This window comes from Coregonus lavaretus (genome assembly GCF_964263955.1).
Source record: "Coregonus lavaretus genome assembly, chromosome: 23".
In the NCBI taxonomy this organism is placed as follows: Eukaryota; Metazoa; Chordata; class Actinopteri; order Salmoniformes; family Salmonidae; genus Coregonus; species Coregonus lavaretus.
Window position 1 is genome coordinate 32,986,591 of NC_140010.1, and position 22,774 is coordinate 33,009,364.

Sequence of the window (22,774 nt, forward strand, 5' to 3'; positions counted from 1 at the left end):
AGCTGGAGCAGTTTTGCCTTGAAGAATGGGCAAAAATCCCAGTGGGTAGATGTGCCAAGCTTATAGAGACATACCCCAAGAGACATGCAGCCGTAATCGCTGCCAAAGGTGGCTCTACAAAGTATTGACTTGATTCACAAGAAAAATGATTTTGCATCTTCAAAGTGGTAGCCATGTTGTGTAAATCAAATGATACAAATCCCCCCCAAATCCATTTTAATTCCAGGTAGTAAGGGAACAAAATAGGAAAAATGCCAAGGGGGGTGAATACTTTCGCAAGCCACAGGATTTGCTTTCCAAACTGTACGTTTTCCCCGCAATTGTATATTGAAATCTGCAAAAGGCAAACCGACAGCCGCAACCAACCATAGAAATATTATCCATAGATGGCAGTTCCCATTCAAGTTAAGACTGGCATCCATTGCTAGTGTACCCATGAGCGTAACCCTTTCCAGCAGTAAATTACCTAGTGGCCTCATGGGTGGAATGTTATAAATATTTTTCATAATTTCATAATTAATAAACATGATTTAAAATAAAATAAAATGAAAATCCTGTGTTTCTATTTCAAATAGTTGTGTTATATGTCAGTCATCTGTGATTTGCAAATAAATTCATTAAAAATCCTACAATGTGATTTTCTGGATTTTTTTTCCTCAATTTGTCTGTCATAGTTGACGTGTACCTATGATGAAAATTACAGGCCTCTCTCATCTTTTTAAGTGGGTGAACTTGCACAATTGGTGGCTGACTAAATACTTTTTTCCCCCACTGTACCTCATCTCTGTACCCCACACATACAATTATCTGTAAGTCCCTCAGTTGAGCAATGAATTTCAAACACATATTCAACAGGGAGGTTTTCCAATGCCTCACAAAGAAGGGCACGTATTGGTAGAAATATAAAAAGCAGACATTGACTATCCCTTTGAGAATGGAAAAGTTAATAATTACACTTTGGATGGTGTATCAATACACCTTGTCACTACAAAGATACAGGCGTCTGTCACGTCTACTCCCACTCGACCACTCCGGCGCTCGACGTCGCTGGTTTACTAACCACCGGTCCTGGCAACCTATCATTACGCACACCTGGCAACCTTCATCACCACACTTGCACCTCATCATTAGGCACACCTGGACTTCATCACTTCCCTGATTACTTCCCCTTTATTTAGCCCTCTGTGTTCATCAGTCCATAGGTGGGAGCAGTCGAATACGACGTAGGAAGGTCTTGACCGACTGAGGGGTGGAGCATGGCGTCTTCAGCGAAAAGACGAGCAGTTGGAAAGGGAGTAAGTCCCGATGATAGTGAGGATAACAGCTCGGATGAGGGATCGGAAGACGATGGTGATTCAGGAGAGGAGGACAGCGATTCAGAAGATGAGAGCAATGAAGAGGTCAAGGCCGAGGATAGAATAGACGCCGGAAGGGAAAGGAGGGGGAAAATAGAGTCCTTAGAGACGGCAAGAAACAGATATAGGTTTGGAGAAATGCAGTATTATCATAAGGAGACGTATACTTGGATGAAAGAGGAGGAATGGAGGGAAAAAGAGGCAAAGGAGGTCTAAGAGAGAGAGGGAGGAAGATTGTGAGTTTGAGTCAGTTAAAAATGGCGGGAAAAAGGGAGAAGGTTTGTTAAAGAAGAGTGGTAGGAAATGTAAGCAAAGTGAGCTGAAGACAGGAGTAGAAATGGAAGTGTATGAGGGTGATGTATTGGAGGTGGAAGTTGTGGGAAGTACTCAGAGCCTGAGGATTGCACAGCGGGTCAGGATAAAGACGAGTCTGTGACAGTAGGAGTGAAGTTTGTGGAAAATCCTTGCCTTTTGGCTGATCCAATTGTGGCTTCAAGATGGGTGAAAAGAGCGTTGGGTAAAGTGGAATCGGTGAGGGTAACTAGAAGTGGTCTAGTGATAATTGTTTGTGTTTCTGTTGGGCAGAGGGAGAAGGCGCTCAGAGTTAAACAAATGAGTTTTGAAGTTGAGTCTTTGCCTAAGAAAGTGAGGTTAGGATATATAAGTTATCCAGTGCGAGCATATGTGCCGAATACCTTAAGATGTTACAGGTGTCAAACTTATGGGCATGTGGCAGCAGTGTGTAGGAGGGAGATTCCAAGGTGTGAGAAGTGTGCAGAAGGGCATGCGACAAAGCAGTGTGAAGCAGTGGGGAAAGTGGTGGTGTGTGCTAATTGTAGGGGTGGCCATGGGGCTGGGGATCAGACATGTCCAGTGCGAGAGAAGCAGGTTGAGGTATCCAGGGTAAGAGTAGAGAAGAAGTTGTGATATGCGGAGGCAGTGAAGAAAGTAGAGGAAGATGGGTCAAGGGGGAGGGATCCTGAGAGAAATGGTGTGAGTAGTAGAGATGTACCAGTACAGAGGGATAAACCAAAAAGTGATATATGGTTCAGCAAGATTGGATTTTTAGCGTTTATAGCAATGGTTATTATTGTACTGCAGGGATGGAACGCAAATCGAAGAAAATTGAGGTGGTGGTGGCAGCTGCAGAGAGTTATTTGGGTGTGTGAGACTTGACAGCAGAAGAGTTACAGGGAGTGTTAAGTGGTGATGTCCCATCAATTCAGGTTGAGGGCATGAGGTAGGAGTGAGGGTATTTAAACAGTGGATAAGGATGGGGTTAATTATTAGTAGTAGTGTTGAAGGTGTGAGTGTAGTGTTAGATGGTAGGATATTTATTTGCTTTGGTTTATTTTATTTTTCAAGGAAAGATAAGGGAGTTGAACTCCAGTCTAGTAGGTGGCGGTAATGCAACAAATTGGATGCCAACCGCCGTTAAACCTCATTGAAGAAGAAGAACAGTCCATAGGTGTTATTGATTGTGTCTCACGTTCAGTACGCTTCCCATGTTTGTTATTTTGTATCGGTTCCGTATTAAACTCACCTTCTGCACCTGCTTTCTGACTCCCGGCGTATAGGTAACAGCGTCCTTCCTAACTCTGTTGCGGAGAGGAAGGAAACCACTCAGGAATTTCACCATGAGGTCAATGGTGACTTAAAAACAGGTAGAGAGTTTAATGGCTGTGATAGGAGAAAACTGAGGATAGGTCAACAACATTGTAGTTACTCCACAATACTAACCTAAATGACAGAGTGAAAAGTAAGAAGCCTGTACAGAATAAAAATATTCCAAAACATGCATTTTACTCCTGAACTTATTTAGGCTTGCCATAAAAAAGGGGTTAGTTCAGCTTTTCATTTTTAATTAATTTGTTAATTCTAAAAACATAATTCCACTTTGACATTATGGGGTATTGTATGTAGGCCAGTGACACAAAATCTTAATTTAATCCATTTTAAATTCAGGCAGTAACACGACAAAGTCAAGGGGTGTGAATACTTTCTGAAGGCACAACAGGGAGGCAAACAAAATGGCTAGAGCAGAGGCACAGTTATAGTGGTGAGTTGTATCTCCAGTGGTGTTTTTACATATTGTTTTAAACATGAGCTGGTTAAAAAAGAGGAGGAGTCGCCAGTCACTGGTACAGAAATGGAGAAATGCTTCACTGTACTGTCAATGTTATGTCAGCACTATTGCCTTTGTGTAAGTAGGGTGTGTAGGGTCAGGGTGTGTATGGTTGGTGGCTCGCATGTCAACAGCTCATATAGGCACGGTTTAGCTGAAACTCATCTCTTGACAGATAGGCTGGTAGTCTTCAAAAAAAAAAAATCAACTTAAATGGTGCTCACATAACTTTCATTAGCTGGCTAAGATTAGCATGCAGCTGTCAGTCAGTGCCCTATTTGTTATGTCTCTGCTACACGTGGAAATCACCAAAACATTCCCACCCCGAAAGCCTGAATATGTATTAGCAGCCTGTGTCAGTCTTCGAGGTGGATCCTAAACAATAATTTCCACTCTAGGACTGGAATTACAGGAATTACTGGAAATAGGTGCGGCAACTTTCCCTGAGGCTCTTTACTTTTCATTTTTTTATTATCTCAAGAATTAAAAGATTGAATTATCTCACTGGACACAACCAAGTGACTAATAATCTGCAATCATAACTGTCACCACTAACCCTAACCCATGCTTTTCATGTAATCTAACTGTGGATTGAATTCGGAAAGTATTCAGACCCCTTGACTTTTTCCACATTTTGTTACGTTACAGCCTTATTCTAAAATGGATACAATTATTTTTCCCCCTCATCAATCTACAGACAATACCCCATAATGACAAAGTGGAAACAGGTTTTTAGAAATGTTTGCAAATGTATGAAAAAACAAAAACAGAAATACCTTATTTACATAAGTATTCAGACCCTTTGCTATGAGACTTGAAATTGAGTTCAGATGCATCCTGTTTCCATTGATCATCCTTGAGACATTTCTACAACTTGATTGGAGTCCACCTGTTGTAAATTATATTGATTGGACATGATTTGGAAAGGCACCCACAGTTGACAGTGCATGTCAGAGCAAAAACCAAGCCATGAGGTCGAAGGAACTGTAGATAGAGTGCCGAGAAAGGATTGTGGCGAGGCACAGATCTGGGGAAGGGTCCAAAAGATTTTTGCAGCATTGAAGGTCCCCAAGAACACAGTGGCCTCCATCATTCTTAAATGGAAGAAGTTTGGAACCAACAAGACTCTTCCTAGAGCTGACCGCCCGGTCAAACTGAGCAATCGCGAGAGAAGGGCCTTGGTCAGTGAGGTGACCAAAAACCTGATGATCTCTCTGACAGAGCTCCAGAGTTCCTCTGTGGAGATGGATGAACCTTCCAGAAGGACAACAATCTTTGCAGCCCTCTACCAATCAGGCCTTTATGGTAGAGTGGCCAGACGGAAGCCACTCCTCAGTAAAAGGTACATAACAGCCCGCTTGGAATTTGCCAAAAGGCACCTAAAGGACTCTCAGACCATGAGAAACAAGATTCTCTGGTCTGATGAAACCAAGATTGAACTCTTTGGCCTGAATGCTAAGTGTCACGTCTGGAGGAAACCTGGCACCATCCCTACGGTGAAGCATGGTGGTGGCAGCATCATGCTGTGAGGGTGTTTTTCAGCGGCAGGGACTGGGAGACTAGTCAGGACCGAGGGAAAGATGAACGGAGCAAAGTACAGAGAGATCCTTGATGAAAACCTGCTCCAGAGTGCTCAGTACCTCAGACTAGGGCGAAGGTTCACCTTCCAACAGGACAACGACCCTAAGCACACAGCCAAGACAATGCAAAAGTGGCTTCGGGACAAGTCTCTGAATGTCCTTGAGTGTCCCAGCCAGAGCCCGGACTTGAACCGGATTGAACATCTCTGGAGAGACCTGAAAATAGCAGTGATGCTCCCCATCCAACCTGACAGAGCTTGAGAGGATCTGCAGAGAAGAATGGGAGAAACTCCCCAAATACAGGTTTGCCAAGCTTGGAGCTTCATACCCAAGAAGACTCAAGGCTGTAATTGCTGCCAAAGGTGCTTCAACAAAGTACTGAATAAAGGTTCTGAATACTTATGTAAATGTAATATTTCCGTATTTTTTTTATTTTTATAAATGTGTAAACATTTCTAAAAACCTGTTTTGCTTTGTCATTATGGGGTATTGTGTGTAGATTGATGAGGGGGGGAAAAACAATTTAAATCAATTTTAGAATAAGGCTGTAATTTAACTAAATGTGGAAAGAGTCAAGCGGTCTGAATACTTTCCGAATGCACTGTATACTTAACAAAAATATAAACGCATCAATTTCAACAATGTTACTGAGTTACAGTTCATATAAGGAAATCAGTCAATTGAAATAAATTCATTAGGCCCTAATCTATGGATTACACATGCCTGGGCAGAGGTGCAGCCATGGGTGGGCCTGGGAGGGCATAGGCCCACCCACTTGGGATCCAGGCCCAGCCAATCAGAATTAGTTTTTCCCCACAAAAGGGCTTTATTACAGACAGAAATACTCCTCAGTTTCATCAGCTGTCCAGGTGGCTGGTCTCAGATGATCCCGCTGGTCAAGAAGCCGGTTGTGGAGGTCCTGAGCTGGCGTGGTTATACATGGTCTGCGGTTGTGAGGCTGGTTGGACGTACTGCCAAATTCTCTAAAATGACGTTGGAGGCGGCTTATGGTAGGGAAATTAACATTAAATAATCTGGCAACAGCTCTGGTGGACAATCCTGCAGTCAGCATGCCAATTGCACGCTCCCTCAAAACTTGAGACATCTGAGGCATTGTGTTGTGTGACAAAACTGCACATTTTAGAGTGGCCTTTTATTGTCCCCAGCACAAGGTGCACCTGTGTAACAATCATGCTGTTTAATCAGCTTCTTGATATGCCACACTTGTCAGGTGGATGGATTATCTTGGCAAAGAAGAAATGTTCAGTAACAGGGATGTAGACAAAGTTGTGCACACAATTTGAGAGAAATAAGCTTTTTGTGGGTATGGACAAATTCTGGGATCTTTTATTTCAGCTCATGAAACATGGGACCAACACTTTATATTTTTGTTCAGTATATTTGTAAATTCTGATCATTGTTTGTTTGGGAATCATTACCCTACCTTACATTTCCCTCTATACAAGAATAAAGACAGTACTGAAATCTGAATCTGAAATGAAATTGCCATTGTCAATGCATTGCTCAAATGAACAGAACACCCTTTTTTTTTTAACAGATAAAGCAACACCTCAAGGCACAACGCCTCTCCCCTATTTGACCTAGATAGTTTGTGTGTATGTATTGATATGTAGGCTATGTGTGCCTTTTAAAAAATGTATTTTTTAATTGATGTAGTTCTGTCCTGATCTTGTCTATTAATGTTCTGTATTATGTCATGTTTCATGTTTTGTGTGGACCCCAGGAAGAGTAGCTGCTGCTTTTGTAACAGCTAATGGGGATCCTAATAAAATACTAAATACCATCCAAGTCAAGTGCATTAGGTTTGTTTTTACTACATCAAAGTCGAAATAGTTGAAGCACTAGAATTGTGGACCTGGTCAAGGAAATAGGAATTATCCATAAGCACACGGACCGAAACTGCACTAGCAAAGGCAGTATTGTAAGTGCTACTGTGGAATGATCGAAGTAGGAAGAACTATATTGCCACACCGTGGGCGGCGGAAAGATATACCAAGTAAACATTGCAAGTTCGAAATGCGGTCTTCCTGTGTGGGCGGGGTTAAGATTTGTATACGTAGACATTTGCACTGCTTTTATTCTTCCTTTTGAAAAACTGGGTACTCTAGACTAGAGCCAGCAGTACATCACTCACATTCCTAATTTTTTGTAAAAATTAATAATAACCTACTTATTTGGAAGATGGTCGCCAAACAGAGGATTCGTATGGCCAACGAAAAACACAGCAAGAATATCACGCAAAGAGGCAACGTAGCCAAGTCCACGGTAACATTTTAACCATTTTCTTTCGGTTTGGGAACGTGTTAAGGAATATGTTAACGTTACGTAAATTGGTCAAAAGTGAACGCTTAATTGCGTGATTGTTTGGTAGTTTTTTTTTTACATTCACATATATCAAGGTTCCTAGCCCATGTGCCAACAGTTCATGCTGTCAATCTTTGGTCAGCTGTAATAGTATCCATGAAAGTAAATTTTAACATCATGTCAAGTTGAGTAACATTTTTATTTAAACCGCTGTATGTTTCTGATTAAGGTTTTTAGACGTATACATGTTTGACGTTTGCTGTTATTGCGTCCAAAATACCACAGTCTTCTACATTTTCTGCAGTTTCAAAACTGCAAAAAAAATTTGTAAGGGTTGCTTTTGACATGATAGCATGACGTGTACTGTATTTGGTTTCACAGAGAAACCCTCAGGATGATAAGGTGGCCGTGGGACCCTGGCTGTTGGCGCTCTTCATCTTTGTGGTGTGTGGATCAGGTGAGTTGTGTTGACTCCCACAAAATATCTTAACTAATCTTGAATGGCCAGGTTGCTCGTGGGAGTTTCGCCATCAGCTCGAAGATGGTGTCACCCCACCCCACACACACATTTTAGTGGCCCCCCTTGACAGCGGAAATGATTTTTTTACGTTTGTTAATTTTGTGCAATTCTACACATTTTACCATGGGGTGTAGAGAAAATGTTGAAGTTTTAAATCAAGTATGCTGCAATTCTACACTTTTTGCAATGGGGCGGAGAGATATGTTTTCAGTTTTTAATATCATATCTGAGTGAAAATGACTAACAAAATCAATGGGGACCTGCCAGTAATTGGACTAAGATAACAAGTTTAGATAGCTGGCCACAAAACTAACTTGGCAATCTAATAAATGTTTTGCTGACATGGGCTAATTGACTGACTTATCAGTGACTGACTTATCAGTGACTGACTTAACAAGAGAAACTGCTGATGCACAACCAAATTTGTGGGGGGGATTGCTCTGAGGACCTTCAAAGGCCCGCGGGCCCCCAGTTGCCCATTGCTGACCTAGACACTTTTGTTGATCTGAAAGGATTGGATAGGTGTATCCAACATTTTACTGAGCTTGTCATAAGGCCAGATGGAACCATATTGCTTACCTATCTGATCCTTTTAGTGTATAGGAGAGTGGTCCCCGAACGTAAGCCTATGCAACATTAACCTATTAAAAACAGTTCTGTAGCAATGAGGTTTGTAGTATGCTATATATGCCCAATACATTATTGGCTATGCTTGAATTGCCCTGCCAATGTTGTTCTTCTCAAATTTTAAAATGATATTTCAACTTGAGGTATATAATCGCACTGGTAATAGATCATCATTTGTTGTATTACTTGTGAGGCACAGCTGAATGAGCATCAATTGAAATAATGTGCTTTCTTTATTTTACTGGACTGATTGTGCCTGCATCTGATGGTCAGTCTCAGCGGAGGGAGAGCATAAGAGGGTCCGCCTCTCACCGTCAGACCATCCCTCAGCTCTCCCCCCTCCACTAAGAGTAAGACTGACCAAAAAGGTGACACCATCTTCGAGCTGATGGCGAAACTCGAGTCTAAAAACATAGATCTCATAACCTTATCTCACAAAGTCTTTACAGTATTCAAACCAATGGTCCCTTTAGGGGTTTGTTAGTCTCTTGTGACAACCTTAGGGTTTTGTCAGCCTTTGTACACATTTTTTTGTCAATGTTTGCCTTTAACAGGCAATATCAACGTGCTTGTTGCCTACCTCAGCTAATTTTGGGGAAGGACACAAGTTTTTATATTCTAGGACCTCCGCCAGCTAACTGTTGGAGACTGTTTGTCTTTTATCCTGGGTCAGATAATCTGGACTGTTTCTGTGTGGTCTGGTTTGACATTTTGGCTTACTACCTTGTTCTCCTGCTTTTGTTTGTCCCAGTCCAAGCTTTTATTAGTCAGTGGGTTTGGTAACACTTTAAGAGATTCCAGCAGAACATAATTGAGCAATTACATTAGTCACCTTGGAAATATAAATTAATACCTTGCTGGAAAGGAGGGATATAGTCACACTGGCGAGTTAAATGAAAGAAGAAAATGGGTAAAGTAGACTATTCCGGCGGAACATTCTGGTCAGTTCCCAGCTGTGTTCCGAGCTTCAATGACGACTGCTGTCGTCAGTGAATAAAAACCTTCACTTTATTAAAACGCTTCGTTCCAGGTCAGGGTTTTCCAACGTCATTCAAGGGATTCTTTAACTTGGCTAGTTTCCTTGTCCATGAACTCCAGTGTAGATTTATTTTCTTAACATTTGAATTCTTTCTCTCCACAGCTATCTTCCAGATAATTCAGAGCATTCGAATGGGCATGTAGGATGACATGTTCACCCCGTCCATTCCACTCAGTATCTGTCCAACCAAGAAACACCTCTGTCTCCGCTCTATGACGTCCCATTATCCTTCACTCAATATTCTCAGTCTTCTTAAGCTGCACAAAGCTAGGCCAAGGACGATGAGCCACTGTCTTGCACTTTTAGTGACTTTTTGTTCTTTAACTTTTCTTATTTTGTTTCAACCTTTTCTATATTATTTGTCTTTCTGGTTACTTTTGGCAAGCTCTATCAAGTCATTCCTTCCTTGTGCCTTAAATGATAAAGGTGAACACTTTCCAGCACAAAAAAAGCCATAAGGTTCATTCCAATAGTGGGTTTTCTGAAATAATAAGGTAATGTGTTCTGTCAATCTCAGGCAAGTTGGCCATCTTGTGGAATCATGAGCTCTGTTTCTGTTTTTTTTTTGGAAGTCTTATTTGCCACCACTTTGTTGTAATTTTTGTGTAATATGAACAATACAATTTCCACTTTAATTTAGTATATTGAAAGAAATTAATTTAATAAAAGATGATAATTGGTACATTATTTTGTGAGCATTTCTTATTTGAGATACATATCACCTAGAATAAATACTCACATATTTGGATGTGTGTAGTATACTAGCTAGTGTAGTGTCCTGAAAATGTATTTGCCTGAGTAGAGAATAAACTCTTTAGCCTCATCCACTGCCAGTTCGTTGCCACCAATGATGTATATAAACCCTGGATTGCTGATGCTACAGTGAGGGGGAAAAAGTATTTGATCCCCTGCTGATTTTGTACGTTTGCCCACTGACAAAGACATGATCAGTCTATAATTTTAATGGTAGGTTTATTTGAACAGTGAGAGACAGAATAACACAATCCATAAAAACGCATGTCAAACATTTTATAAATTGATTTGCATTTTAATGAGGGAAATAAGTATTTGACCCCTCTGCAAAACATGACTTAGTACTTGGTGGCAAAACCCTTTTTGGCAATCACAGGCCAGACGTTTCTTGTAGTTGGTCACCAGATTTGCACACATCTCAGGAGGGATTTTGTTCCACTCCTCTTTGCAGATCTTCTCCAAGTCATTAAGGTTTCGAGGCTGACGTTTGGCAACTCGAACATTCAGCTCCCTCCACAGATTTTCTATGGGATTAAGGTCTGGAGACTGGCTAGGCCACTCCAGGACCTTAATGTGCTTCTTCTTGAGCCGCTCCTTTGTTGCCTTGGCTGTGTGTTTTGGGTCATTGTCATGCTGGAATACCCATCCACGACCCATTTTCAATGCCCTGGCTGAGGTAAGGAGGTTCTCACCCAAGATTTGACGGTACATGGCCCTGTCCATTGTCCCTTTGATGCAGTGAAGTTGTCCTGTCCCCTTAGCAGAAAAACACCCCCAAAGCATAATGTTTCCACCTCCATGTTTGACGGTGGGGTTGTGTTCTTGGGGTCATAGGCAGCATTCCTCCTCCAAACACAGCGAGTTGAGTTGATGCCAAAGAGCTTGAGTTTGGTCTCATCTGACCACAACACTTTCACCCAGTTCTCCTCTGAATCATTCAGATGTTCATTGGCAAACTTCAGACGGGCCTGTATATGTGCTTTCTTGAGCAGGGGGACCTTGCGGGCGCTGCAGGATTTCAGTCCTTCACGGCGTAGTGTGTTACCAATTGTTTTCTTGGTGACTATGGTCCCAGCTGCCTTGAGATCACCGTTCTCATGATCATTGCAACTCCACAAGGTGAGATCTTGCATGGAGCCCCAGGCCGAGGGAGATTGACAGTTATTTTGTGTTTCTTCCATTTACGAATAATCGCACCAACTGTTGTCACCTTCTCACCAAGCTGCTTGGTGATGGTCTTGTAGCCCATTCCAGCCTTGTGTAGGTCTACAATCTTGTCCCTGACATCCTTGGAGAGCTCTTTGGTCTTGGCCATGGTGGAGAGTTTGGAATCGGATTGATTGATTGCTTCTGTGGACAGGTGTCTTTTATACAGGTAACAAGCTGAGATTAGGAGCACTCCCCTTAAGAGTGTGCTCCTAATCTCAGCTCGTTACCTGTATAAAAGACACCTGGGAGCCAGAAATCTTTCTGATTGAGAGGGGGTCAAATACTTATTTCCCTCATTAAAATGCAAATCAATTTATAACATTTTTGACATGCGTTTTTCTGGATTTTGTTGTTGTTATTATGTCTCTCACTGTTCATTAAAATTATAGACTGATAATTTCTTTGTCAGTGGGCAAACGTACAAAATCATCAGGGGATCAAATACTTTTTTCCCTCACGGTATGTATTGGCCATATTGGCACTCCCCAGTAGGAGCAGTCCTCCATAGGAATTAATGGAATTCTACAGTATTTCAATTAAACGTTTCAAAGACTAAATTAAATGTATTAAAGTATTTTTTGTTGTAGTGGGGACAGTAACATTAATCTATAAAAACTATACATTAAGGAAAATGTTTTTTATATATATTTTTTTCATTTTAGTCATTTAGCAGACACTCTTATCCAGAGCGATTTACAGTTAGTGAGTGCATACATTTATTTTCTTCCATATATATTTTTTTAAATATTTAGCTCACTAATGTAATTTAAAAGTATGCATTAAGGTGTCTGTACATTAATAAATGCATTTCTATAGCTTTCAAAATATTGTTTTAAATGGTGGGGGAGTGCCAAGTCATCTAGTGTATATCATTGGTTGCAACATGGTGGTCCGTTCTCTACGCCGCTGAGGCAGAGGGAGAGTTCGTTTTGCATGGCCTGTTGTCCCGGTTGAATGGAGTGGCGTTTTAATATTTTATTCTATTGGTCATTAAGTGAAATCTTTATACACCCGGGGCACCGGGCAATGCAAAACAAACTGGCCCAGAGATCAATATATAATGACGAGATGCTCATGTCTCTGCCCTAACATTGGAGTCATTGTCCCAAAGGCAGGAAGAGAAGGGAGTTGTTGCGTCCCAATCTATACCTCAGTGGTTCCAGTATGGCGTCCGGAGGATGGGCACAGATAGAACAATGAGGAAGATATTTCACCGGATGTATAAATGTGAAGCATCCGCTTGGCGTTTCCACTCACTACCAAATATGGTAGAGAGAGGAAGCCCAGTGGCCGGCAGTGGGAGGAGATGGAACGAGATGGCCGACATTCCGCTAATTGTCTCACCGATGAAACGTTTGATCGCAATAAAGTTTTCTGTTCCCAAAACTAGAATCTGTTACGAACAGAGTGGATGAGGTATTTTAGACTTTCCTCTTTGCCAAAAAAATTGCGTTGTTTAGAAAGAGTGCAAAGGCAAATTGAGTTATTGCACACGAGCACTTCAGAGTAGGCGTTACTTAACGGAAATATGCAAATGTTGGCTAGAACGCGCCAATAGGATCTCGCTAGCTCGTGTTTGGCTCTGCCCACTATGACTTATTCGTTGAAACGACAGGCTGTGGTCTATCTTAGTTTAGTTATAAAAAATATTTGGTATTGATTTATGGAAAGGAGTTGGTGTTTTGAAATCAAGCAGCACCCTTTTGACACATCCACTAATCCGAGACCAGTCCGGGACGCAGCTACCTATACTTGGGCGGGAAGGCAGGCGACAAGTTTAGGTTAAAAAAAGCCCATATATGCATTGGGTTTGTTTTGGGGAGAGTAAAATATCTCGCTTCGCCTCTTCCTCTCTGACTGAGGTGATTTTACCGGAAATGTCAGGCCACTCTTTAATAATTACGTAATTTCCTGGAAAGGTGTCCCGGTTTTTGTAGTTCCTGTGGTGTAAACTGTCATTCCGAGGACTGCATTAGTTAGCTAGAAATACTCTGTTGATAATCCGTCTATTAGTCCTCTTTCCCTCGAGCTGGTGGTACAGTTCAAGACATTGGACTAACATTTCCTGAGTGTTGGGTGCACTGTTCTAGCTAGTTAGTGAATTTAGCGTTAACCAACAGCTAGCTTGTTAGCAAGCAACAGAGAGCAAACCAACTTGACAGTAGTTAGCTATAAAATATTTCCCTAGCACACTGCCTATGAGCTAGATAGCTTGCAGCAGTAACGTTACCTACTTCTACACGGCAACCCCCAAGCACAGAACAACGGTAAGTACGTGAATGAAATCATGTATTTTTAGTTAGCTGAGTATGATGCCGTGTTCACAACAACTGGGAACTTAGAAATCTCCGATTTCAGTGTATTCAGGACAACTGGGAACTCGGGAAAAACGAACTCGACTGGAAAAATTCGTTTTGAACGGTCATCCAACTCGGAATTCCAAGTCGGGAACTCTGGCCTCTTTTTAGAGCACAGACTTTCCGACTGAAGATCAGTGACGTCATGATTCGTTCATTTTACGGGTCATGGACCGGTGTCCCGCGGCTCAGCATAATCGAATCCGCCCACTGATTTAGCTACCAGAGGGTTGTACTTGTCAGGCACAGCTGGTTACCTAGCTGCATACTTTGTTGGCTTGTCAAATTTACATTTACGTCATTTAGCAGACGCTCTTATCCAGAGCGATTTACAAATCAGAGTTAGAGATGGGATCTGTCTGCATGGTGACTCATGTCAAGCTAAGGTCACTGTCAGCTAAACTAAAACTACGTGTGAAAACCTCTACCGCCACCTGTCTCTCTTGTATCAATGACACGAATCAATTGCTGTAGATAGGTGAGCCTTCCACGGGATCAGTTAGTAGCTAGTGGTTAGTGACTTAACAAGCATTGTTATTTTCCAGTCTACAGACCAGAGACCATCTTCTAGCAAAGTGTGTGAGACAGAGGAAGGGAACTGCCAAAATAAAGGAAACACCGACATAGTGTCTTAATGAGCGTTGAGCCACCAGAACAACGTAACGTGCCTTGGTATAGAGTCTACAAGTGCCTGGAACTCCATTGGAGGGGTGCGACACCATTCTTCGTTGAGAAATTACATCATTTGGTGTTTTGTTGATGATGGTGGGAAACGCTGTCTCAGGCACTGCTCCAGAATCTCCCATGAGTGTTCAATTGAGATCCCCTTTGCCTTGTAATTCTGTTACCAAAAAACCCACATACTGTATCTTTAAGATATTTTATAATTTCTCTCCCTCATGAGGAGGGAGACTAATGAAAGTTCACAAAGTAACAAGTAAAGGTAGACCTACCAATTAGTGTTTTTACTGATATCAAGTTTGTTTATTAATTAGTAATGAAATTACTGCTATTGAATTAGCTACTATGGGAAATCATAGTAGTCACAACCACAGTTGTTTCACCTTCTACTGTCCTCCCTTCCACTGGCATACTGTTATGTTCAGCTCATAACTGTTTTTTCCCCCCTCTCTGTTGTCTGGTGGTCAAAGCATGACTATGAACAGTCTGGACAATCCCTCCCTCTCACCCTCCCTCTATCAGCCTCTCCCTCTCTCTCTCTGCCGCTCTCTCTCTTTCGTTCAGTTAATGTCACCTCTCCCGGCTCTTACTGACATCTACCATGCCACCTACCCTCTTTCCATTTTACTGTAACAAGCATCCTCACCCACTGAGCACCGATCGACACCGGACCTCCATGGACGTTGAAAAGTAGCTGAAATTTGGACAGTCCGCCCTGGCCGGACCAAATCTGAACCAAACATAGACGTCTATGTTTCACAAGTTTGGACAGTACAGTAAAGAAAAGTAGAGTACAGTAGATCACACGAGTAGATTACAGTATACTGTACTGAACATATCTACTGAGCTGTATACTGTGCTCTACTGAGCTCTACTGTACACTGTGCTCTACTGAGCTCTACTGTACACTGTGCTCTACTGAGCTCTACTGTATACTGAACTCTACTGTGCCCTACTGTGTACTGTGCTCTACTGTACACTGTGCTCTACTGAGCTCTACTGTACACTGTGCTCTACTGAGCTCTACTGTACACTGTGCTCTACTGAGCTCTACTGTACACTGTGCTCTACTGAGCTCTACTGTATACTGAACTCTACTGTGCCCTACTGTGTACTGTGCTCTACTGTACACTGTGCTCTACTGAGCTCTACTGTATACTGAACTCTACTGAGCTCTACTGTGTACTGTGCTCTACTGAGCTCTACTGTGTACTGTGCTCTACTGAGCTCTACTGTGTACTGAGCTCTACTGAGCTCTACTGTGTACTGAGCTCTACTGAGCTCTACTGTGTACTGAGCTCTACTGAGCTCTACTGTATACATTTCAATAACCAAAATATTTGTCATGTTGTAGCTGACACCCCATTCTTTCTGCAGACAACTTTTAATCTTACTTTGGAGCAGATATTTGGAAAATGTGGTTCCATACATTTTTGGGGGATATTTTACCTTAATTATTTTACCAAACTTTGCATCTGCACAGTTCTTCCAGTAAATATGTTTTTGTGAAATATTCAGTGTAAATCGTTCAAAGTAGTTCTTGTGCATACAGTTTTATGGTTTGTTAAACTTTGAAATCTATGTTTTTTTTTTGGCATACATTTCAAAGTGAAAAATCAGAGTCAAAGCGTAATTATGGTACGGTGGCATTGCCCGAGTATCGCCCATGGTCTTCTTATAGCTACTCATTTCAGACATGACATGCGAATGTAAATCTCAAACAGTATGCTAAACTGTGCCAGCTATCCGAGAAAGGTTGAGCTTGTTGCGCCACACAGGTATCCAACCACACTGTTGATTGTGAAACTATAGCCTAATAATATACGTTCACACTAGCTACATAATTGTCTCCTGAGTGGCGCAGTGGTCTAAGGCACTGCATCGCAGTGCTAGCTGTGCCACTAGAGATCCTGGTTCGAATCCAGGCTCTGTCGCAGCCGGCCGCGACCGGGAGACTCATGGGCGGCGCACAATTGGCCTAGCGTTGTCCAGGGTAGGGGAGGGAATGGCCGGCAGGGATGTAGCTCAGTTGATAGAGCATGGCGTTTGCAACGCCAGGGTTGTGGGTTCGATTCCCACGGGGGACCAGTATGACATTTTTTAAACAAAAAAAAATATATGTATTCACTAACTGTAAGTCGCTCTGGATAAGAGCATCTGCTAAATGACTAAAATGTAAATGTAAAATAATCCAGTAGTCCCTTTTGACTAAAGAATATTAAAGCCGACGGCCAAACATTTAATTTTTTTACCCCTCAGTGTGAGTGCGAAGGAATGTCCGGAATGAGGCGGGGCAAAGTTTTTTCCTGAGACAATTCTATTACATAATTTGTAAGAAATAAGCCTATGACCTTCAGTAGGGTCAAGATGACTTCTTATTTGGTCATCCTGGTACTGGTTAATGTTGTTCTTCCATGTAGACAACACAATCTGTTTGTTTGAGAGTACCAAACTGCATGTGATTGCTTTTGCTCTCTAAGCAAGATGGTGGTTAGTGTGTGTACACGTGACTTTTTCCCTTTCAGCCCTGGGATGGAAGCCCACAGCTCAAGCCGGTCAAGCCTGTCCAGGAAGAGGAGGAGAGATGGATCCAAGGGAGAGGCCGAGGAGGTAGAGCGGCCAGGGAAAGTCCCAAGATCCACTGTGGTGAGTGAGGAAGAGAGAGGCTTTGTGTGTGTGCAGACCTCGTTTATGGGGAGTTGTGTGTTGGGTAAGATAGGCAAGTGAGTAATATGATTCGTATGAAGGAAAACCTTCTCATTGTTGTCATGGTAATAATGTGTGTACCTACACTAGGGTTTAAAAGATCCCGCCCTCTTTGCTGATGAGCTGGAGTCGGCTGAGGACACTCCATACCTGCGAGTCAGTATGGAGGAGGCCAAGAGGGGAACTCCATGTGAGTCGCACACACACGGTCTAATACTCACTGAAAAACAACCTCTTATTCACTCACCCCAAATCTACCGTTCCAAAGACTTGAACAGTTCTGAAAATGTATAGAACAGGGGTATTCAACTCTTACCCTACGTGGTCCGGAGCCTGCTGCTTCTCTGTTCTCAGTGGTGTAAAGTACCTAAGACATTTTCTTTTGGTATCTGTACTTTACTATTTAAATTTTTTGACACCTTTTACTTCACTACATTCCTAAAGAAAATGATGTACTTTTTACTCCATACATTTTCTCTGACACCCAAAAGTACCCGTTACATTTTGAATGCTTAGCAGGACAGGAAAACATTCTAATTCACACACTTATCAGGAGAACATCCCTGGTCATCCCTACTGCCTCTGATCTGGCGGACTCACTAAACACATGCTTCGTTTGTAAATGGCCTGAGTGTTGGAGCGTGCCCCTGGCTATCCGTAAATAAAAAATAAAAAAAATAGTGCCGTCTGGTTTGCTTATGTAAGGAATTTGAAATTATTTTTACTTTTGACACTTAAGTATATTTGAGCAATTACATTTACTTTTGATACATAAGTATATTTAAAATCAAATACTTTTAGACTTTTACTCAAGTAGGATTTTACTGGGTGACTTTCACTTTTACTTGAGTCATTTTCTATTAAGGTAGCTTTACTTTTACTTAAGTATGAGAATTGGGTACTTTTTCCACCACTGTCTGTTCTGCCTGATAATTAATTGCACACACCTGGTCTCCCAGGTCTAAATCATTCCCTGATTTAGAGGGGAACAATGAAAATATGCAGTGGAACTAGCTTCAAGGTCCAGACTCCAAAGTTGAGTTTGAGGGGTATAGAATGTTGCTCTAATGAAGTGACTTGTGATTGGCTGTCATCACCAGCATGTCCCTCCTCTCTCCCACAGTTCATAGGCCGGTGCGGGTGTATGCAGATGGGATCTTTGATGTGTTCCACTCAGGCCACGCCCGGGCTCTCATGCAGGCCAAGGGCCTCTTCCCCAACACACACCTCATTGTGGGCGGTGAGTGTCTCACTCTGGCTGTGTCAACCTTTCTTCTCAACATGTCTTGAGTGCCTTCCTGACAGTTTAATGTCTGTCTATTTGGTCCTTCAGCAGAAATTGTTTTTCAGAGAATTAACTTTACATAGATGGTGCTTAATTAAGTTAAGTACTAGTACTAATTCAAGTGTATTCGATTTCCCTGAACCTCTGTGCTTCTCTTCATCATGTCTCAGTGTGTAGTGACGACCTGACGAACAAGTTCAAGGGGTTTACAGTGATGAACGAGGACGAGCGCTACGATGCAGTCAGCCACTGCCGCTACGTGGACGAGGTCGTCAGGAACGCGCCCTGGACGCTTACGCCCGAATTCCTCGCCAAGCACCGAGTGAGTGTGCAAAAGAAAGTTAGAGGGACGGGGGGGGGGAATGGAAAGCAATGACATGCTGATTGGTCTGATAGAAGTGTAGTGTTCAAAGGGTATGTATTAGAGTATGTACACTGAACAAAAATTATACATGCAATAATTTCAAAGATTTTACTGAGTTACAGTTCATATAATTCCTTAGGCCCTAATCTATGGATTTCACATGACTGGAAATACAGATTATGCATCTGTTGGTCACAGATACCTTTAAAAAAAAGGTAGGGGCGTCAATCAGAAAACCAGTCAGTATCTGGTGTGACCACCATTTGCCTCATGCAGCAAGACATCTCCTTCACATAGAGTTGATCAGGCTGGTGCTTGTGGAATGTTGTCCCACTCCTCCCCAATGGCTGTGCGAAGTTGCTGGATATTGGTGGTAACTGGAACATGCTGTCGATCCAGAGCATCCCAAACATGCTCAATGGGTGACATGTTTGGTGAGTATGCAGGCCATTTTCAGTTTCCAGGAATTGTGTACAGCTCCTTGCGACATAGGGCCGTGCATTATCATGCTGAAATATGAGGTGATGGCGGCAGATGAATGGCACGACAATGGGCTTCAGGATCTCGTCACGGTATCTCTGTGCATTGAAATTGCCATCGATAAAATGAAATTGTGTTCGTTGTCCGTAGCTTATGCCTGCCTGCCTGCCCATACCATAACCCCACCACCACGATGGAGCACTCTGTTCACAACTTTGACATCAGCAAACCACTCGCCCACACGACACCATACACGCCGTCTGCCAGGTACAGTTGAAACCGGGATTCATCTGTAAAGAGCACACTTCTCCAGCGTGCCAGTGGCCATCGAAGGTGAGCATTTACCCACTGAAGTTGGTTACGACGCCAAACTGCAGTCAGGTCAAGACCCTGGTGAGGACGACGAGCACACAGATGAGCTTCCCTGAGATGGTTTGTGATAGTTTGTGCAGAAATTCTTTGATTGTGCTAACCCACAGTATCATCAGCTGCCCAGGTGGCTGGTCTCAGACGATCCCGCAGGTGAAGAAGCCGGATGTGGAGGTCCTGGGCTGGCGTGGTTACACGTGGTCTGCAGTTGTGAGGCCAGTTGGACATACTGCCAAATTCTCTAAAACGACGCTTATGGTAGAGAAATGAACATTCAATTCTCTGGCAACAGCTCTGGTGGACATTCCTGCAGTCAGCATGCCAGTTGCACGCTCCCTCAACTTGAGACGTCTGTGGCATTGTGTTGTGACAAAACTGCATATTTTAGAGTGGCCTTTTATTGTCCCCAGCACAAGATGCACCTGTGTAATGATCATGCTGTTTAATCAGATTCTTCATATGCCACACCTGTCAGGTGGATGGATTATCTTGGCAAAGGAGAAATGCTCACTAACAGGGATGTAAACATTTGTGCACAACATTTTAGAGAAATAAGCTTTTTGTGTGTATGGAACATTTCTGGGATCTTTTATTTCAGCTCATGAAACATGGGACCAACACTTTACATGTTGCATTGATGTTTTTTGTTTGTGTATATTTGTGTGTGTGATGTCATCCGTCTCTCGGTCACCCCGATAACCCACCAGATCGACTTTGTTGCCCATGATGACATCCCATATACATCAGCAGGCCAGGATGACGTTTACAAGCACATCAAGGAGGCGGGTGGGTACCATGACAACCAGCAGGAATGACAACCATGAACGTCCTGGTACCCTGTGTCTGTCACGATGACCCTTTGCCCTTTTGACCCCTTGTGCCTCCAGGCATGTTTGCGCCCACCCAGAGGACGGAGGGCATCTCCACCTCGGACATCATCACGCGCATCGTCCGCGACTACGATGTGTACGTGAGACGCAACCTGCAACGTGGCTACACTGCAAAAGAGCTCAACGTCAGCTTCATAAATGTGCGTTAACACTTCATGTTGCTATCATTCTTATTAGTAGTAATGATGGTATTTGATTGTGATTATCATGTGATAACTAGCAATAGTTGAGGTAGCCATCGGTCTATTTGGCAGAGGACAGTAGAAGCAGAATTAATTGAAGTAGTTGAATGAAAGCGGCTAAGAAATGTTTACTAGTCTAGTGCATCCTCGCTTGCCAAGGTCTGGATTTATGACTCTGCACTGGTATGACACTGTGCCCCTGTCCTTCAGGAGAAGAAGTACCACCTGCAGGAGCGTGTGGACAAAGTGAAGAGGAAAGTGCGTGACGTGGAGGAGAAGAGTAAAGAGTTTGTGCAGAAGGTGGAGAACAAGAGCATCGACCTCATCCAGAAGTGGGAGGAGAAGTCACGGGAGTTCATCGGCAACTTCCTGCAGATGTTCGGCCCTGAGGGAGCACTGGTGAGAACTTCTGTTCTCTCTCTCTGTGTGTGGTGTAAGGTAGACTAGAATGGTGTATTTTGTGGCAATCCTAATTTCCTGCTCTGGGCAATAATATAGTGATGAGTGTGGTTTTCCATGGAAGATTTGTATCGTGCTGTAGATCAGTGAGCACGGGCCAACATGGATTTATTGGTTCTATAGCCTAAGAACAACCAATGAACTTGTAATCTTGACTGAGATGCCACCTTCTCCTTCTCTGTAGAAGCACATGTTGAAGGAGGGCAGGGGCCGGATGCTGCAGGCCATCAGCCCGAGACAGAGTCCCAGCAGCAGTCCCACCCGTGAGCGCTCTCCCTCCCCCATCTTCCGTATGCCCTTCTTAAACAAGGCCTTGGCCTCAGCCCACCACAGCGCAGCACGGGGATACCCCATCAGTGAGGATGATGATGAGTCTGACGAAGGTTAGGGCTCCCATTTCTCGGTTTGTTAATCCTGCTCCTCGGTCCATCGACAGTATCAGCGTTCAAGCCCCTCCAACCAATCATCAGTATGTCCAATTATCTGTACAGCGTTGTCCCGCACTTCATTTTTTTCAATTACTGGTGTCCATTCCATATGTAATGTACCTCATCAGTCAGAAGGGGGTTAATGCGCAATTAGTTTGACAGCTAATGTTGCATTTCTCACTGATAGAACATTTGCTGATATTTCGATGTACGCTTCCTTCCTTATAACCTTAGTAGGTAGATTTTTTATTTTGTTAACCATGAGTCTAGTGGGGAATTCCGTTTTGTGTTGTCTGCTATATAGGTTGAGGGGTGTTTGGTGCACTGTTCCATTCCTCCACAGATGATCTGAGAGTATGTGATATTTAGCAATATAGTAACCATCAGTCCCTTAATGACTCCCCCTCGGAGTGTTTGTTTGCGTCTGAGTGTGCATATGTATTTGTGTAAACTGCTAGTTTTTGTGTAGGCATGTCGATGGCCTCCATCCATGGACTGATCAGGACTCAGCTTGACCTTTTTGCACATAATAATACTAATAGTTGGTCTCGATGGTCTGACTCGGTCAGTCTTTGGACAGAGGTTTTCAAAGCATAGTACCCAGCGTTTGAACTAGAGATCTTGTTCAGTAGGGCTCAAGAGAACTTGTTTTCAGTAGGTTCTCACTGAACCTGAAAACACTTATGTGCATAATAACGAGACCTCATTTTAAAAATGATTACATGTAATACAATTTTATCCCTGTTACATCTCTCCCTCCTGTATTTGGAGTCACTTGATTTTGGCTGTTGACCCATCCCTTGCTAGTCTTTGTCTCTATGGTGGCAAAGCAGGAGTCTTGGTTTTATTTCCTATATAATTGAAATATGGGATTTTAAGCATATACTGTGTAGACAATCCAACATGGTTACAATAATAAGGGATGATGGGGAAAGGATATGATCCATCAATTTACATTTTACTGGACTGATTATTTGGGATCTCTGAATAAATCCATTAAAATGCTGCTTCTCATTAGGGGCATGTCTATATCTCTTGGT

At 42.7% G+C, this 22,774-nt stretch overlaps 2 protein-coding genes across 3 annotated transcripts; both read left to right on the top strand.

The window, feature by feature from the left end:
- The first annotated feature begins 7,108 nt into the window (after window positions 1-7,108).
- On the top strand, window positions 7,109-10,258 carry LOC311150649 (stress-associated endoplasmic reticulum protein 1-like). Its single transcript, XM_084188145.1, has 3 exons — window positions 7,109-7,346; window positions 7,767-7,842; window positions 9,674-10,258. Exons 1-3 carry the CDS (start codon window positions 7,263-7,265, stop codon window positions 9,712-9,714), a joined length of 201 nt encoding a protein of 66 aa, XP_084044271.1. The 5' UTR covers window positions 7,109-7,262; the 3' UTR covers window positions 9,715-10,258.
- A 2,859-nt stretch (window positions 10,259-13,117) lies between these two features.
- LOC311098969 (choline-phosphate cytidylyltransferase A-like) lies at window positions 13,118-22,748 on the top strand. Of its 2 annotated transcripts, XM_084139539.1 has the most exons (9): window positions 13,118-13,800; window positions 17,097-17,217; window positions 17,368-17,467; window positions 18,401-18,517; window positions 18,733-18,884; window positions 20,483-20,561; window positions 20,663-20,805; window positions 21,058-21,246; window positions 21,491-22,748. In XM_084139539.1, exons 2-9 carry the CDS (start codon window positions 17,104-17,106, stop codon window positions 21,692-21,694), a joined length of 1,098 nt encoding a protein of 365 aa, XP_083995665.1. In that variant the 5' UTR covers window positions 13,118-13,800; window positions 17,097-17,103; the 3' UTR covers window positions 21,695-22,748. The 2 variants fall into 2 exon arrangements, with proteins under 2 accessions (XP_083995665.1, XP_083995666.1); XM_084139540.1 differs by lacking the exon at window positions 13,118-13,800 and having other exon boundaries at window positions 16,349-17,217.
- The last annotated feature ends 26 nt before the right edge of the window (window positions 22,749-22,774 follow it).